The following is a 16742-nucleotide window of genomic DNA, read 5'->3' on the forward strand; positions in this document are numbered from 1 at the left end:
ATTTTCTGGGATTGTGGATTTGGGGTTTTCATGAGCTGTACGCCATGATCATCACAATTATAACAAATTAAGGCTTGACTTATCTCGCTTTGCATGTAATGCGTCTGTCTCATATATCAGTTTCACCTTTTAATTTGCATTACTGAAATTAATGGACTTTTGCACGATATTCTAATTTTCCGAGTTTCACCTGTAGTCACCATTCAACCTTGTCAGTTCTGCAGCAGCTTTTCCAATCGTCGTCATTGGCAGTGGGTGTGCTGCTGCCAAGAAAGCATTCCAAGATCTGTGAGCTAATATCTGCCTGCCTCCTAATCTAGAGACACTACCACCACTACACTTGAGACCAAGGTATTTTTAATCCATTTGTGTCATTTTCTTTAAAATACACTGTGTTTGCAATGTCATTGATGTCATCTGGCCTCTCATATTCTCCTTTAGGGGAGGAGGGTCCTAAGGAAAAAAATGTTGTGAGCTGCTCTGAACCTGTGGGACAGAGTGGGAAATACAAAATCAAATCCTCTTTATCATGGTCTTAGCATAAGTAAGTACAAGCATAAAATGTTATACAGGGTGAGAATATGAGCATAGTATGCAGGGTATGCATAAAAGACACAAGACAAGGTCTAAAACAGTAAAAATGTAAGAGACTATGAAGTGTGTCGTTGAGTCACTGTTGACTCCTGGCGACCCCAGAGCCCTGTGGTTGTCTTTGGTACAATACAGGAGGCATTTACCATTGCCTCCTCCCGTGCAGTATAAGATGATGCCTTTCAGCATCTTCCTATATTGCTGCTGCCCAATAAAGGTGTTTCCCATAGTTTGAGAAACATACCAGCGGGGATTCAAACCGGCAACCTCTGGTTTGCTAAGTCAAGTTGTTAAGAATTATAAACTATAAAAACTGTTGAGCTGTATAAACAGCAGCACTAAAAAACTGTACATCTATAAAATTGTCTATGGTTTGTAGAAAATATGGGGCTGTGGGAGCACTAAGACTATAGAAAATCTAAGGTTAAACTGTACAAGTGGGAAATACATAAATGATATATGATTTGTGGTATATAAGAAATGCACACAAATTGCATCCTGAGAATCTCAGCTTTCTATTTAAAAGCAGATTTCGAGAACTTAAGGCCAAAGAAGTGTTTGAAAACAGCTGAGCATTGTTTGATTAACAGGAAACCTGGAAAGGGCTTCAGTTCCCCGGATAGTTCCCTGCCTTTGCCATTTAGTCAGTGGCTGACATCCTGACTAATGAAGCGCTTGTGGCTAGGGTAAAGCTATTGTGCTAGCTACTTGCACTAAGTCTGGAGTCTGCATTCCAGACCAATGTTGTGCTACTGCGAGCATGATTCAGGTTGTGAAACAGTGCATGCACAGCCAAAGCATACCTCATTTGTTTTATATGTTTCATTTGTTTTATAGAGCCCCTGGTGGCGCAGTGGTAAAACTGCCGCCCTGTAACCAGAAGGTTACAAGTTCAATCCTGACCAAGGGGCTCAAGGTTGACTCAGCCTTCCATCCTTCCGAGGTCGGTAAAATGAGTACCCAGAATGTCGGGGGCAATATGCTAAATCATTGTAAACTGCTTAGAGAGCTCCGGCTATAGAGCGGTATATAAATGTAGGTGCTATTGCTATTGCTATTGCTATATGGAACTTTGGTACAGTTGTGCAAAATCCTTCAGCTGTTTTTAGCAGAACTGTGATCTTCTTGTGTTCATGCAACTTTGCTCAGGGACTGGCCAACTCATTACGTAAGCACTCTGTTAGTCAGGACATCAGCCACTATATTATCTGTTCTCTTTGCCTATACTATATCCATCTAGGCCCCAAATCCATGCTGTTCCAACTTTGGCCTCTGTCAAAAAAATTCAAATCCATTAGCAATTCTACAAACAAAAGTATGCAAATAAAATATATGAACATTTTGTTAATTTTCATAGTTTATTCTGAATGTGGATATTTTTAGAACATACATAAACATTACACAGGCTGCATTCACATATAACATGAAACCGGAGGTCCCTTCACCTCTGGTTTTGGAAACTGCACATCCAAATGTGGGCAACCGCAGTTCCGTGAAAAAATTGACCTGCAGTTTCCCTCCTGGACTCCAATTTGTATCTTCAGTATGTAGTGAGGTCCACCGCCTGTACCTCCGGTGCCAGCATTATGTCCAAACGCTGGCAACGTAGTTTCCCCCTTCTGCAACTGGAGTTGGGGAAGCTCCTCCCACACTCTGGTTGCTATTGGCTGCCAGGGCTATCCTTCAGTAAAGAAGGAAGCCCGGCAGTTAATTCCCCTTCCTCTCTGCAGTCAGTGAGACTGAAGAGAAACAGTTCTCCATTTCATCCAAAGTTGGACAGGAGAGTGGGGGAAAGGGGGCACGGAACCATGGGTCCATTGGACCTACAGTTCCACGTTACGTCTGAAGGAGGCCATAGGCTCCGTTCAGATATATCACACCAAACCATGGTTTGAGGTAACCATCGTTAAGAAGCCACACCATGGTTTGAACTTTGAAAAATACAGTAAACATGGATAGGAACATAGGAAGCTGCCATATACCGAGTGAGACCTTTGGTCTATCCGGCTCAGTATTGTCTACACAGATTGACAGCGGCTTCTCCAAGGTTGCAGGCAGGAATCTCTCTCAGCCCTATCTTGGAGATGCCAGAGAGGGAACTTAGAACCTTAGTACTCTTCCCTGAGCAGCTCCGTCCCCTAAGGGGAATATCTTACAGTGCTCAGTAGACTCCCATTCAAATGCAACCAGGGTGGTCCCTGCTTAGCTAAGGGGACAAGTAATGCTTGCTACCACAAGACCAGCTCTTCTCCCTAAGGAGAAGAGCTGCTGGCCTGCTTTTGTTTCCCATCTACCTTGTACCTCTCTGAGCCATTTTTGGAAGGGCAGTATAGAAATCAAATCAAATCAAATCAAATCAATAAATACATAAAACTCAGCTTCAAAAGTTCACTCCTGGCTCTATGCAGCAGCCTCTTGAAGCAAACAAAGAAAGTTGTTTTTTTTATCGGGTCAGACCATCTAGCTCAGTATTGTCTACACTGACTGGTAGCAGCTCACCAAGGTTTCAGGCAGGAGTCTCTCTCGGCTCTATTAGAAGATGCCAGGGACTGAATCTGGGACCTTCTGCACGCAAAGCAGATGCTCTACCAGTGAGGTACAGTCCCATCCCCTAAGCAATGGCCTAACTGTGGTTTGTCAATGGTTTTGGAAATCAACTTCAATCTGTGGTTTGATATCCCGGTTTGGCAGCCCTTCACAAATCATGATTTGCAAACTGTTTGTAGGTTCAGACAGAACACAATTCAGACCATGGTTGGCATTATGTCGGAATAATGCCTCTTGATCCTGTAGCATTCTGCAACTAAAGCATAGTCGATTTGGTGCATCAGCTACTTCCGGATAGTTCCGGTAAACGGGGGTAATGGGGCGGCAGGGAGGTATGCTGCCTCCCCAAAGGACTTTAGAAAACCAGAGTGCCGGTGGGGGAAGAGTGATGGGAGGGGAAAGTGCACCCTCCCCCGCCCTTAAAGCAGCACCCCCCTGCCTTCGAGCCAGCCACTGTTTGACCCGGTTTGAGGCCCATAAAGGGCCTCTGAACTGGTTCCGTGCACATCCCTATCAGACCCATCCCAGTTCCCTTACTACAATACAATCACCTCAACAGTGCAATACCTTAAACATTAATGTCATAACAAGGGCACTGGGCAGCTACAAAACCGCACTCCATGTCTGCCTCAGCTCACATTTTCAGGCAGCTGGAACAATAGCACAGATCCTCTTTCTTTGTCGCTTACAAATCTCCTTTCCCCCCTTGAACTTCTTGCCAAGGAACACCGACAGATTACATTTTCTAATTAGAACCTCTTTGCTTACCTCTCTTATCCACTATGCATTTTCAACTGGAAGTTTCTACTGAATGTAAAACAAGCCACCAGTCCTCTCAAATTACCCTGACGAGCCATCAGTGCTTCGAGTTTTTGCAGAGTTGTTGTGCCAAGAAAGGTGCTGCATTAACAAATTTATTCCTGGACAGGTACAGCAAGGACACAAGAAACATAAATTGCTGAACAATCACAACAGTAATTTGTAGGAAGCAAAGGGGTCATCTCCTCTGCCTGCATTGTCAAGGAAGTGGCTCATTTAATCCATACACCCTTTGTATGCTGGCTTGAGTAAACAATAACTCTGGTCAGTTATGCATCTAAATGGCCCCAGATCAGGTCATATGATTGGAAACTGAAGCATGATTTGTGTAGGAAAAGACAGTGTGGCTGACACTCTTCTTATTTTGGAAAATGTAATATTTCCTTTCAGTTCTTTATTTATCTGGCAAAGAATGAAGTAATTAACTATGGCCTTTATGGCACCATTAATGGCACCCAAGGGAGCTCACAGAAATGAATGGAGGAGGTAAAACCTCTGAGCTATTGTTCCAGCTTCTCTGCAAAGACAGGCAGGCCTATTTTCCACATCTCCTGCACTCAAAAAACATTAACACAGTATTTCCTCAGAACAATAAGAAAGCCTGGTATGATGAATGTCTCTCCCCTCCCACTCCCTTGCAGAGTAAGGGGCCATGAGCGGCCAAAGAGATAAAGGCACCACCATGTACATCAGCACTCTAATTGCAGAGTTTGCCTGTAGCAGCAAGCAGGTTTATTTTGAGCTTATACTTTTGAGTTATTTCTCACCCCCTGAAAAAGGACTATTGGTTTTCCAAAAATGGCAGTAGGTACACTCCAATCTCCTGAGCCTGTAGAAGCCAATTCAGACCCTCAAAGTATTGTCTAGAGTTGATAGAAATTTGCTTTAATACATGATGGGAGTTGTAGTCCAACAGCATCTGGGGACCCAAGTTTGAAAACCCCGGCTTTAATATGTTTAACTCCTACTCTCACTGAAATGTTTATTTTACTCCTACCCTTCTTCCAAAAAGATCAGGGTCACCCCATTTTTATTTATCATATTTATATACCGCCTGATATATATTTCTCTCTAGGTGGTATACATAACCCAAGCTACAATTAGAGACAGTGTTCTTGCAGACCATAGCCATACCACCTCCTTGCCCACATCCTCTCACCTGCTTTACCACAGAGTATCCTGCTGGGAGAAGCTGGGACTAAACTGGACCACTAGCCTCCCCTGATGAGGTCTCCAACTCTCTGTAATGCATAGCATGTCAGCAACTTCATCCAAAATCAAAGCATGGATGATCTCTGGTTTGCTTTGGACCAACCTGACATTACAAAGTACTATTAAGTTTCTGATTTCCCTTCCCCTGTAATGGCCTGCTGACCTACCAATGCCATGTCTTTGTTGATGCCACACCACCACTGGAATGGCCATCCCATCTCTGGGATCACCCCCCATCTCTGGACAACCCAAGACACATACCTGTACAAGATACAACCAATAATAAGGCAACAATGCACCACTATCAGGTGGTCATCCTGCCCCAGTCCTCCACCAAAGACTGATCCCCTTTATTGGCTGGCTTCAGCAGCTGCCTGCCTTTATAAGGGCCAAACCAGGGGCAGAGCCACCACTGGGTGAACGGGTTCAAAGAACCTGGGCCACTGCCAATCAGGGGCCCCACCTCGCAGCCCTGGGGAATGATTTTGCTTGAAGCCCTGCCCCCTGCATCTGACGTATTATGTAGGGGGTGTGGCTAAATGCACCCTGTGTCATAGGTGCAGGGGGCAGGGCTGGGGATCCCACAGTGGCAGCAGAACTCGGGCTGCCATTTTGCTCCCTCTGCACATGGGCCAAATATTGGGGGGAAACCGACTGGGTGACTCTCTCTCACCCTATGAGGCAAAGTTGGGCAAGATGCTCGATCTTAGATTTTATACTCAAAATTACTCCGTGAGGTTGGTTATTCTGGGCCAGTCACTAAAAGGTGGTGACTGATCCAGGATCACTCAATGAGCTTCAGAGTTATGTAGGAGTTGGGATTGGCTCTAGCCAATAAGAAGGGGATAGGAGGACACACACTTCTTTGAAATATGGGGGGGGGGAGAAGAGACAACTTGCAGTACTGTTTAAGGCCTCTTCAAAGTGGATTTTCCCAGACTTTTCACAGGATTTGAGGCGCCTTGAGGGGGCACACAACCCTTTGTAGGCCTCTTTTTGGGACCCTCTGGTCTGAGGCAAGAGCAAGGCCATAGTGGTTGCTGGGGATGATGGGAGTTGTGGTCCAACATCAGAGGAAAGCTGATCTTGTAGTAGCAAGCATGACTTGTTCCCTTTGCTAAGCAGGGTCCACCCTGGTTGCATCTGAATGGGAGACTACACGTGAGCACTGTAAGATATTCCCCTTAGGGGTTGGAGCCGCTCTAGGAAGAGCATCTATGTTCCAAGTTTCCTCCCTAGCATCTCCAAGATAAGGTTGAGAAAGATTCCTGCTTGCAGCCTTGGAGAAGCCGCTGCCAGCCTGGGTAGACAATACTGAGCTAGATGGACCATGGTCTGACTCAGTATATGGCAGCTGCCTATGTTCTGGGAATGGGATGGGAACCCCTGCTCAGGTGTAACAAGAACACTCTGCAGCAAGCTAGAGCAGCCCAATGGGATTTGGCTGTTCCAAAGGTACACGGGACTGTACCAAAGAGGGAGGTGAGATGACCTGGGATATAGGCCACAGAAGCTTCTGCTACGATAAATCAGTTAGTCTTGAGGCTGCCACAAGGCTCCTATTTGCGGCGGCTGTAACAGACGGAACAAAGTTACAGTTCCCGGGTGTCTGAAGCAATGAAGGACTACTGGAAGCGCAGCACGCTGGGATCTCTAGAAAGTCAGCGCAGGGGAGGATCCGGAGGACGAAGAGGGGCCAGGAGGAGGACACCGCGGCGGCACCTCAGGGAGGCGGGGTGCTTTACCACACCGGGGGAAAGCTGCTGTATCGAAGGGGAGCTCTGACTCTGAACCCGAGCTGGAGCAAGGAAGACCTCTCCGGCTGGGGGTGCGCCGCCGGCAAAGATGTTGCTGGGGGCCGGGAGGCGGAGGAGAGCCCCTGACGCGGAGGAGCTGCAGCCCAAGACAAGCAGGAGAAGGAGGCGGGGAGCGGAGCGGAACCAACCGTCGCGCCTCCCTCTCGGGCCGCACCGAGCCCGCGGCGCCCGGCAGCGGCTGCAGCATGTTGGGCAGGGTGCGCTCGGCGATGGCACAGCTAGTCGGGGGCCTGGGAGGCGGAGGAAGCCCCCCGGCCGCTCCGCAACCCACCTCTTCGCCGCCCCCGCCGCCGCCGCCGCCCACTGCCCCGGGGCCCAGCTCCAGCACCGCCACCTCCAGCAACAACAACCCCTGCCTGGAGCCGCCCGGAGGCGTCTTCTCCAGACCGGCTTTCCTCCAGCTCACCGCTGAGGAACTCCAGCTGGCGGATGATCACGCGGGCAGAGCCGTCCAGAGCCCCCGCGAGAGTCGCCGTCGCCTGCCTTGGAGCACCGGCTACGCCGAGTAGGCGAAGAGGGCGCCTGGTGATGGGAGGTGGGCGGGAGCCATCTCGGAAGACGCGGAGGGAAGGTGGTTGCCGGAGAGCTAGCGAAGAAGAAGAAGGGAGGAGGGAGCTGGAAGAAGGGGTCGTAGTAGCGCGAGGCAGTCGGGAGAGGACGGATGGCCTCCGGGTGGTATTAGTTGGGGAGGGGTCGGTATTAGTCTGCGCAGGTCTCAGGCCTGCAGCAGCGTGTGGCATAGTAAAAAGTGTATCTGAGCACGTGCAGATTGCATTCCTGGCATCGCGTTAGCGAGTAATCACAAGCACTCTCGGTACTTCTGGGGTTGGAGATAAAAGCTTCCGGGACCTATTATCACGGGCGATTGGCCACAATAGCTAAAACAGAGCCTCCAAATTGTGGAGCACTATGCCACCGAGAACCAGTTGCTGTTGCCTTCAATCACGCCTTGCTTGTGGGTTTCCCAGAAGCACGTTGCTGCCCGTTTTATTGGAAGCAGCAGGAAGGCTACTGGAGTAAGCGGCGTCGAGGCAGGCTGCAGCCTCTGCATCTCTCATCCCTAAAATTAAGCTCTGCTCTTTTTTTCCTCCTTTAAGCAGAGCTGGAAGATACGGCGAGAGGGTGGATAGATACTGTGTGCGTACAGCTCCACTGTCTGTGGAACGCGCGATCGAGCGCTTGTTCCCCACTAACTGACGGGAAAAGTGGTTGGTGTGCCGCTAGGGCCCTCTGCGTCCATTTCCACCCCCTGCCGTCGAAGGTCCCGGTGCAGCTACGACTTGCCCCACTCTGCCTTGAGCAGGCGAGTGTTGGGGCTGCAGTGCCATTAGGTGGGGAAGTGCAGCTATGTAGGCAATCAGGGTTCGGTCAGAGAGATTCTCCACTGGCACTGAACTTGCTCAAGATCTTTTATGACCGTGGTTCCCAACCTGGGGACCTCCAGATGCTGCAGGACTCAGGGGTGTAGTAGAGGGGAGACACGCAGGGATGGAGTGCCAGTACTTCTTCTCTGGCTTTTGGGGTGGTGGGCATGGCCATGGGGGCTGTCATGGAGAGCACCTTCACTCCTGCATTTGCAGGTACATCACTAGCTGAACTACAGCTCCCATCAGCCCCAGCTACAATTCATTGTGACTGGGGATGGTGGGAGTCGTAGTTTAGCAACATCTGGAGGCCCCCAGGTCATGAACCACTGTTATATGCATATTGAAGTGAAGGCAGATTGAGAGAGAATGTTATGTGGTTGGGGAAACTTCCTAAATCTAATCTAGGAACTGCCAGGCATATTGCCAATGTATTTTTCTTCTTTGCCTCCCCCCCTTATCATTACTTGGATAAGTGCTCCTCAGAAGGGAGCCCATGGTGTTCTGTGGGGCTTCTTGTGCAGGGAACATGGGGTTGTGTGCAGATTCCTTGGTGCAGAGTGGATGGCAGGCTTTCCATGCTGTGAGAAAAAGTCTCATGTCAAAGTACTGGGACCATTATCTAAGGCAGTGGTTCCTAACCAGGGTTCCTCCAGATGTGGCTGGGGATGCTGGGAGTTGTAGTTCAGCAATGTCTGGAGGAACCCTGGTTGGGAACCGCTTATCAAAGGGATGTCCTTTTCAACAACCTCTTTAAGCAGAGAGACGGAGCTGGAAAGGTGTTGGAGTACAGAGGAGACCTCACTAGACTGAGTCATTTAAAAAAATGTTTTCGTGAAATATCCTTGAAGAGTAGTATTTTCTCAAAAACACCCCAGGAGCTTGCAACAAAACTTTGTGAAATGCTCTCTCCCCCGCACTCTCTCTCTCTCTCTCTCTCTCTCTCTCTCTCTCACACACACACACACACACACACACACACACACACACACACACACTTCCCCTCAATACACATGGGCAGCCCATGTATTTTCTTGGGGCTGGTGAATTTTGGTGACTGCAACCTCCCTTGTTTTGCATAAGGCCCTTTGCTACTCCCTCCCCATTGTCTTTCTTCATTTTGCCACTTTAAAATGTGGTGTTGGGTTGTGAGCCCTCTTTTCCTGGATCTGCTTATCTCTAAGCCAAGGACAAAAGAGAACATAGCTAATTCTTCCCCTGTTGTGTTTCCTTCTTCAAGGATACTTGGGGTATGTTTCCTACAGTTGTTGGGGAGCAGTCTAGCATGGCAGAGTTTGAGAGCTATTGAGCTATTGCATTTCTTCTTATAACTGCACACTTTTCATAATCTTACAAGCACCAGTTCTGTTGGCATTTGTTGCTAATCAGTTACATTTAGGGAGCACTTGTGTTACTAGCAATATTAAAATATAAAGACTCAAGAATAGCATTCATTGGCAGAAGAAATGTACTTTTGAGTTCTCAGGCTCAGGTATCCTTTTTCATATATGCAAACAAGTTAGAATCATGATGGAATACCACTAAAATGGTATCTGCTGTTTGCTTTCCACACTTCTTGTCTTTATAGGATGTATTTGTAGAAAAAAACAACTAATGCCTATATTTACTTAGTTCAGCCAACTCGGCATATATGGTGGCAGTCCAATAGACTGATGACCATGAGACTTGCTGGGTGACTCTGGGCCAGTCACTTCTCTCTCAGCCTAACCTACTTCACTGGGTTGTTGTAAGGAGAAACCTAAGTATGTAATGCACCGCTCTGGGCTCCTTGGAGGAAGAGCGGGATATAAAATGTAAAAAAAAAAGAGAGGGAGAGAGAGAGTTTGACAACTATGATATAATGGTCTTCTGCTGCCCACATGCCAATGTTATGTATTGCTTAAAATTAACATTATGCTTCAGTAATGCTGTTCTGGCACACTGGGAGTTGTGTGATGTTGCAAAGTTTGTGCTTGTTTTGGAATATGTATGTTAAATATTGGACAAAAAGATTAGCACGGCTTCTGCATAAGGACGACATGCAAATTTATGGTGTACCTAAATCTGTAGAAATATATCATTTCTCACTAAAGTAATACACTACTTGAAATCCCCAAATCAGGTTTTCTCAGCCCTCATAAAAGCAGCTGTCTCGTGACTGCAGTGGGAGAAAAAAATTGCAGCTATGACCCAAATGTACATTTTGGACAGAATCCAGAATCTATTTGTTTAAGAATGACTTTGACATTGTAGAGTGTTAAGTGTTTAATGTTCTGTAGTCATAGGCTTGGGTTTCTTCTTTCTTCTTTTCTTTTTAATGATGGTTTTTATCAATGTATTTTAATAGTGTCTGGTGATTTTAAATAAAAAATTAAAATTAAATTTAGAAAAGAATCCAGAAGATGTAAAAATAGCCAACTACTTTAAAAAAAACAAAGGAACCCAAATTTGTGATGTTTAAGTCAATTTTATGTCATGTAGTGGAATGATTTTTTTAATTTTTGTTGTAGCCAGAGCTGCCATGTTTTTTTCCCCTGACAGGGTTCCTGTTTCTTTAAGAACTGCTTGTTGGATAGAAATTTCAGCAGGTGAAGCTTTTCCTGAAATGGAGATGCGGTGAATGCTAAGCTCTTGTGTAGCTGTTAAAGGCACAGGAGTCTTGCCAGAGAGAAGTGGTAATGCTTGTTTAGTTGTGCTGGGATTTGGAAAAAAAAATCTATTTTGCCCTTCTGCTATCCAGTTTCATGTTGCAAAACACTGAAATGGAGTAAGAGCTTTTATTCCTTTCCATTTTTAGTCATCAATGGAGAACGATAGCTTCAGTTTCCAGTATATTACATGTGCCACTTTTCTTAAGGTAGTTTTATTGGTCATTGCTGCTCTTTCTTGACCTCAGTTTGCCTTTGTCTGACAGAAAAGCGCCTCTTGGTTGTAAGAAGGTTACTAGAGCTCAGCCTTGAGAGAATGATATAGGTTCTAAATATAATTACCTAGGAAGGTGGTGTCATCTTGCTGATCTGTTTTTTCCCCCTTTTCTCTTATAACTTTTATGGGGTAGAGGGAAATACCTTGTCTTTTGCTTTTAATTGACAGCATAGGCTGTAATTCATAATCACTTTCTACTGGAGAAGTTCTATTAAAATAACTAGGGTTACTTTCAATGTTATGGATTGCTTCTATGCAAGTGAATATGTACTTGGAAATAAATAATGTTGAGTTCTGTTAGGCTTACTCCCATGAAAGTGTGCATGGGATTAGGCTGCTGTTTTAACTATGTTAAATGTTAGGCTGCACAACTTTTGGCCTTCTGCAGATATTGAACTACAACTCCCACCATACCTGACTATTGGCCACAGTGGCTAGGGTGATGGGAATTATAGTCCAACAACAGCTGAAGAGCTGAAGTTGTGTTGCCCTGCCCTAAACTGAGAAATATACTACTGGGATCTACATGGTGAGATTCAGAACAGACTCTGTAGTCCTCTTCCTACACTGTTCATGTTTTTCTTGGTATCATGAATCTTGTGACTCCTGCTGTTACTTCCTGCTTTTTCAAAGAAAAGAAGAGGAAGAAGGAGATGGAGGTGTGGTCCTAAACATGTTTAAGGGGCCAGAATATGGTCTGAGTGGAGACACGTGATCTATCTTTGCTGAAATTATGTGGATCTGGACCAGTTGTAAGGACTTGTGTATGTTGCCTTGGGCTCCATGAAAGAAAAGCAGGATACTTGTATGCATGTATTTAAATATATGTGTATTTTTGTTCTTTGCTATTTGTGTACCACTGGTTTTTTGTTTTGCATTTTGCAAAGATGATCCTTCATATGTGTAACGTGCTTTAGATTTCATTATGATTTAATAATACTTTAATGCTTCAGAGGAACATGGAGGATTTTCCTGACTTCTCAGCAATGGGAAAATACATCTTAGAGGAAGTAGTTTAAAAACTCCCTTGAGCTCAGTTCCAACCACACCACACCACCTTCTTGCTCTATGAACAGAATTGCCTGCAAGTTCTTGTTCAGAGAACACTTCCTGTTTTGCATTTCTACAACTTCCTCCCACAAAATCAGATTTTGCAACAGATAGAAGCATGACCCTCTTTTTATAGATTAAATAGGGGGAAACTAACAAAAAGCAAGTGTTGGCTGCTGGTGGTCATGTACTTGAAGACCATGAAGGCCATGCCTTCAGCGAGAAAGAAAAGACTGCCTCCAAGAACTTGAACCAGGTTTTGAAGCCATAGTTGCCTCCATGAATCTGAAAGGGCAATAGGATATCACTTGTGCTGGAGCTCTCTTAATCCTTTTTTGAGTGAGCTGTAAGTGGTTTGAGAGAAACTAGCTCCTCATGGTATAAACACACCTTTCTTTTGTCCCACTGGGCTGGTTCACATGATCGTCCCAACCCACACCATCCAGAAGTGGACATGCTGAGGAGTGTACCCAGACCCTTTATCACATGGGGGGTTGGTGATCTAAAAGAACTCGCTGCACACACTCCAAATACTTGTTTAAACAAGTATTTGACAGCATATTGGGGGACTATTTGGATAAACAGCCCCACATGCAATAAATGGATGTGCCAGGATGGTGTTGGGATATCCACCGAGGACTTCACAATGGGTGTGCTTTTGGTGTGTTCTGACGGTGTGTGCCAGCCCACTGTTATCTCTGGTCAAACAGCTCTACAGAAACAGGTGAAACCTGTTTACTGAAGTAAAAGTAGGACAGGTATACATGCCCTGACAGAGCCAGTTCATAGGCAGGGCAAAGTGGGCCTGCACCTCAGGCAGCGGATTTTGACATATCAAGATATATTGGAGTGCCTCTTTCACATTGCCTTCGATCTTCTGCAGGGGAAAGAGTTTGTCTCTAGTCATGGTTGCTCTTTACATAAGAGCTGCAGGCACACAGGCAAAGGGAAATCCACGGCGTAAATTAAACACTTGCTATTAACCACATTCTGCCTTTGTCTGCCTTTCTTTTTCCTGCCCAGAGTGATAAATGCTGGCAAGAGCCAGCACAATGAAGATCAAGCCTGCTGTGAGGCCGTGTTTGTGGAAAAGCGACGTAATCCGAGGAATAACCCAACCCCCAAAGAAGTTTCTGGAGACCCAGATGGGGTGAGCTGATGCTTAGCTTTCCCCTGAATGTAACTCTCAATCCTACCTCTACATTTGATTTCTGTCCTGATTTCCCAGAGTGGGGGAACTGATCCCAGTCCCCCGCCATTGACTATTTGGGATGGTTCACACAAGATATTACCTTATTCACAAAGCCTTAATGGTTGCCAAGACAGGTATAAAGCAATATGTGGGCAATGGCTGACAAACTCTTAGAAGCCAGAGGGGTTGCAGAATAAAATTTGTGTCAGTCAGGGACACCACTTCACTGGCTTGCTCCTCCACATGATCTGCAGAAGCAGATTCAAATCAGCACATCAAGCAGATTTGCAGATTCTTTTTTAAATCCATACATGATTACTGATTTGCTTGGTTACCTGGACACCAAATGTAAAAAAAAAAAAAGCCGCCAACACAGAGAGGCAGATAACAGTTTTTGAATTACCTCCCTGTGTCTGTCACGCAGGCCCTGCTGTCTCCCTTTTTCTATGAGATCCAGTCCCTTCTCCTTGGGAGCATTTATTGTCAATGTTGCTGCTGCCATCAAAGCAAGTAGAGATAAACACAACTTGAATGTCATGCACACTCCGCAATGTCTTTTCTTCTAAACCTATCTTCTTTTTACAGGTGCATGTGAGCTCATAAATCTTTCCTCTCCTCTCCTCCTCAAACTGCAGTGTAGCAGTTTGGTAGCCCAGGATAGAGAATGTTCCATGAACCCATGATTTGTCCAGGATTGGTTGAATTTCTTTCTGGCAGGGAGGAAACTAAATTTCCCTCTTGAGCTGCAAAGCTCAAAAGATTGCCAGCAGTGCTGCCTCATCCCTCTGACCTTTTAACCCGAGTTCTGTTGCTTTTGGCATCTCTTCAGGGCAATTATTTTTTCGTTTGATTCCCCCCCCCCTTTCCCTGCAGTGCAGCAAAGGCTTGTGCTTCTATTACTGGGGCTTATTTGATGGACATGCTGGAAGTGGAGCTGCAGTCATGGCATCCAAGCTGCTTCACTTCCACATTCGTGACCAGCTCCGGGACTTGGTAGACATCTTACAAGACTCCTCCCTTCCTCCCATCTGCCTTCAAGAAAGCTCCAGGACAGTTGTAGGAGAATCGCACAGGGCCCCTCTGGCAGAGGAAGATGTTGAGGTCCCCAACAATGCTTTGCCACGCTTCCACATGGAGAAGGCTGTTTCCCGTGAGAGTTTGGTAGTCGGAGCCATTGAGAATGCATTCAAGCAGATGGTGAGTAAGCTAGAGGACAATGGTAGATGCTGGAGAAGGAGGACTCCTCCAGTGTTGTACAAAGACCCCAAATCAATTTTCTGGCCTGGCACAGACTTTGAGAAGCTGCTTATAGATGAACATAAGAGCAAGCAGTGCAATTCATGGATTACACAACCATATCTATTTATTTATTGAAACTATTTTTATCCTTCCCCTCTTGTACACCGCTGCCTAGGGTGGCCTATAATAATACCACAACAATAAATAATAGTAAAACAAACATAAGAGTAAACTGGCAGAAAAATAAAATAGATTTTAACCGGATTAAAACCAATTTTAGAATGCTTTCTTAGAAAGGAGTGTCTTCAGGTTCTTTTAAAAAATCATCAAAGAGGGGAGGTGATGAAGCTGTAGCCAAAGTACCACTGAATGGCTAAAAGGTTGGGCCAATAGGCTCTGCCATAATTTTCAGAAAACTTTATATATCTAACATACTTTCTTGGTCTGAGTCAGCAGTTCTTTGCACCTGAATCCTTATGCCTGATCCAAGTCCAGAAGTGGAATGCAGTGGATAGACGCTTGGGCTGGGATATGGGCAACCCTGGGTAAGATTCCAGCTTGATAATGGAATGTATCAGGTGGCTTTAGATGGGTTATTCATAGGGACGTAGGAAGCTGCCTTTTTCTGAGTCGGACCATTGGTCCATCATGCTGGAGTCTCTCCCAGGCCTACCTGGAAATGCCAGGGATTCAACCTTGAACCACCTGCATGCCAAACAGATTCTCTCCAACTGACCACCCACCCCAGTTCAGTCCCAGACTCGCCTATCTTACAGGGCCAAAATTAATTCTTTATATAGCACCAACTGTGTACATGGCACTTTAGAAAGAGTGAGAAGACAGATCCCTGCCCACAAGGGGCTCACAACTTAAAACTGACTCGGAAACAACAGAAGCCAGGGAAGGAAGTAGAGGCAGGGATAAACTAGAGGGAAATGTGCAGTTGGTGAAATGAACATATGCAGGCTTAATTACAGCAGAGTAACTGAATGAGAAATGAGATACCGTGTGGGATTGGAGAATGAAAGGAATCGCAATAAATAATAGCACAGTTTTATGGTGGCTCACACAGCCCCCACCGTGCCTGGCATGGCATGAACTTGAAGCTGGAGCGAGTCCTGGGATTAGGGATTTGTTCCGATCCTTCCTGGCTGTTCCTCATCTGGAATGTGCATTCACTTCCTTTTGCAGCCAAGATGCTGACAGGGTGAGCTGCGACTATTTTGGTCTGATGGGGTATTTGCTTACCTAGCTGCAGATGAGGAGCCTGTTTGGGTTCACTTCTCCTCTGCTGCTCTGCTCTGTGCAGCTCAAAGTCCAAATCTCTCTTGCTGCTAAGGAAATAAAGTAGCCAGAAGGCATACCCACTACCAACACATCCGTTTTCTACCAGCTCAAACATCATGACTCCCGCTCTGTGTGTGCGCGTGCATGCGCAACTGCACAAAATTGTAGCTTGATAAAGGTGATGAAAAGTCAAGGTTGCCAACCCCTGCTCTAGAGCTATATAATGCGGCAGTGGGATGCCTCGAGAATAAGAAAGAAAAAAACTACTCCGTTCCCTTCCCTATTTCATGAAGTCCTTCCCACCCACCCACCCACCCTGAGCGGCGCTGCAAGGCTCCTGTTCCAGGCTGGCTAGAGCTTTGGGCAGGAATGCTCTTTTTAGGGACTCCTGCACTGAGAAGGTCTTCAAGGTCTCTGCCCACTCGAAACATCTATGACACACTGCAGCGTTTCATTGCAGATCCCACGTGTTCCTTTCTATCATGCTGATATCACTCTTCATATATATATATATATATAGAGAGAGAGAGAGAGAGAGAGAGCTTTCTTTTTCTAGTCCTCCTAAGCAATAGCGAGGAAATGAATCAGCCCACTGAACATGGCTTTTGTTTCTGTCTTCCACGATCCCACCTCAGAGGTTTGCCTAGTGCATGTTGGGATCAGTGTGTGGGCAGAAGCTTGTTCAGCGTGGCTCAAACA

The 16742-nt window shown here is 46.0% G+C and overlaps 1 protein-coding gene and 1 long non-coding RNA gene across 7 annotated transcripts in view; one reads left to right on the forward strand and one right to left on the reverse strand.

Annotated features, from left to right (window-relative positions):
* Nucleotides 1-355: 355 nt before the first annotated feature.
* LOC128322841 (uncharacterized) lies at nt 356-5682 on the reverse strand. The gene is made up of 3 exons (XR_008306028.1): nt 5337-5682; nt 3907-4058; nt 356-486 (listed from the first exon to the last, which is right to left on the reverse strand). It is a non-coding gene; the product is annotated as an uncharacterized LOC128322841 (long non-coding RNA).
* A 941-nt stretch (nt 5683-6623) lies between these two features.
* Nucleotides 6624-16742, forward strand: part of PPM1J (protein phosphatase, Mg2+/Mn2+ dependent 1J) — a 35309-nt gene continuing 25190 nt past the window's right edge. Inside the window, exons 1-3 of one of the 6 annotated variants that reach the window (XM_053244902.1) lie at nt 6624-7491; nt 13349-13475; nt 14391-14714. In XM_053244902.1, coding sequence (XP_053100877.1) covers nt 7172-7491; nt 13349-13475; nt 14391-14714 — 771 coding nt within the window. In that variant the 5' untranslated portion in view covers nt 6624-7171. Of the gene's footprint in view, nt 11208-13348; nt 13476-14390; nt 14715-16742 lie in introns of all 6 variants that reach the window. The other 5 variants (XM_053244904.1, XM_053244903.1, XM_053244905.1 and 2 more) reach the window with 5 other exon arrangements.

The sequence above is a fragment of the Hemicordylus capensis genome, chromosome 4 (genome assembly GCF_027244095.1).
Source record: "Hemicordylus capensis ecotype Gifberg chromosome 4, rHemCap1.1.pri, whole genome shotgun sequence".
Lineage (NCBI taxonomy): Eukaryota > Metazoa > Chordata > Lepidosauria > Squamata > Cordylidae > Hemicordylus > Hemicordylus capensis.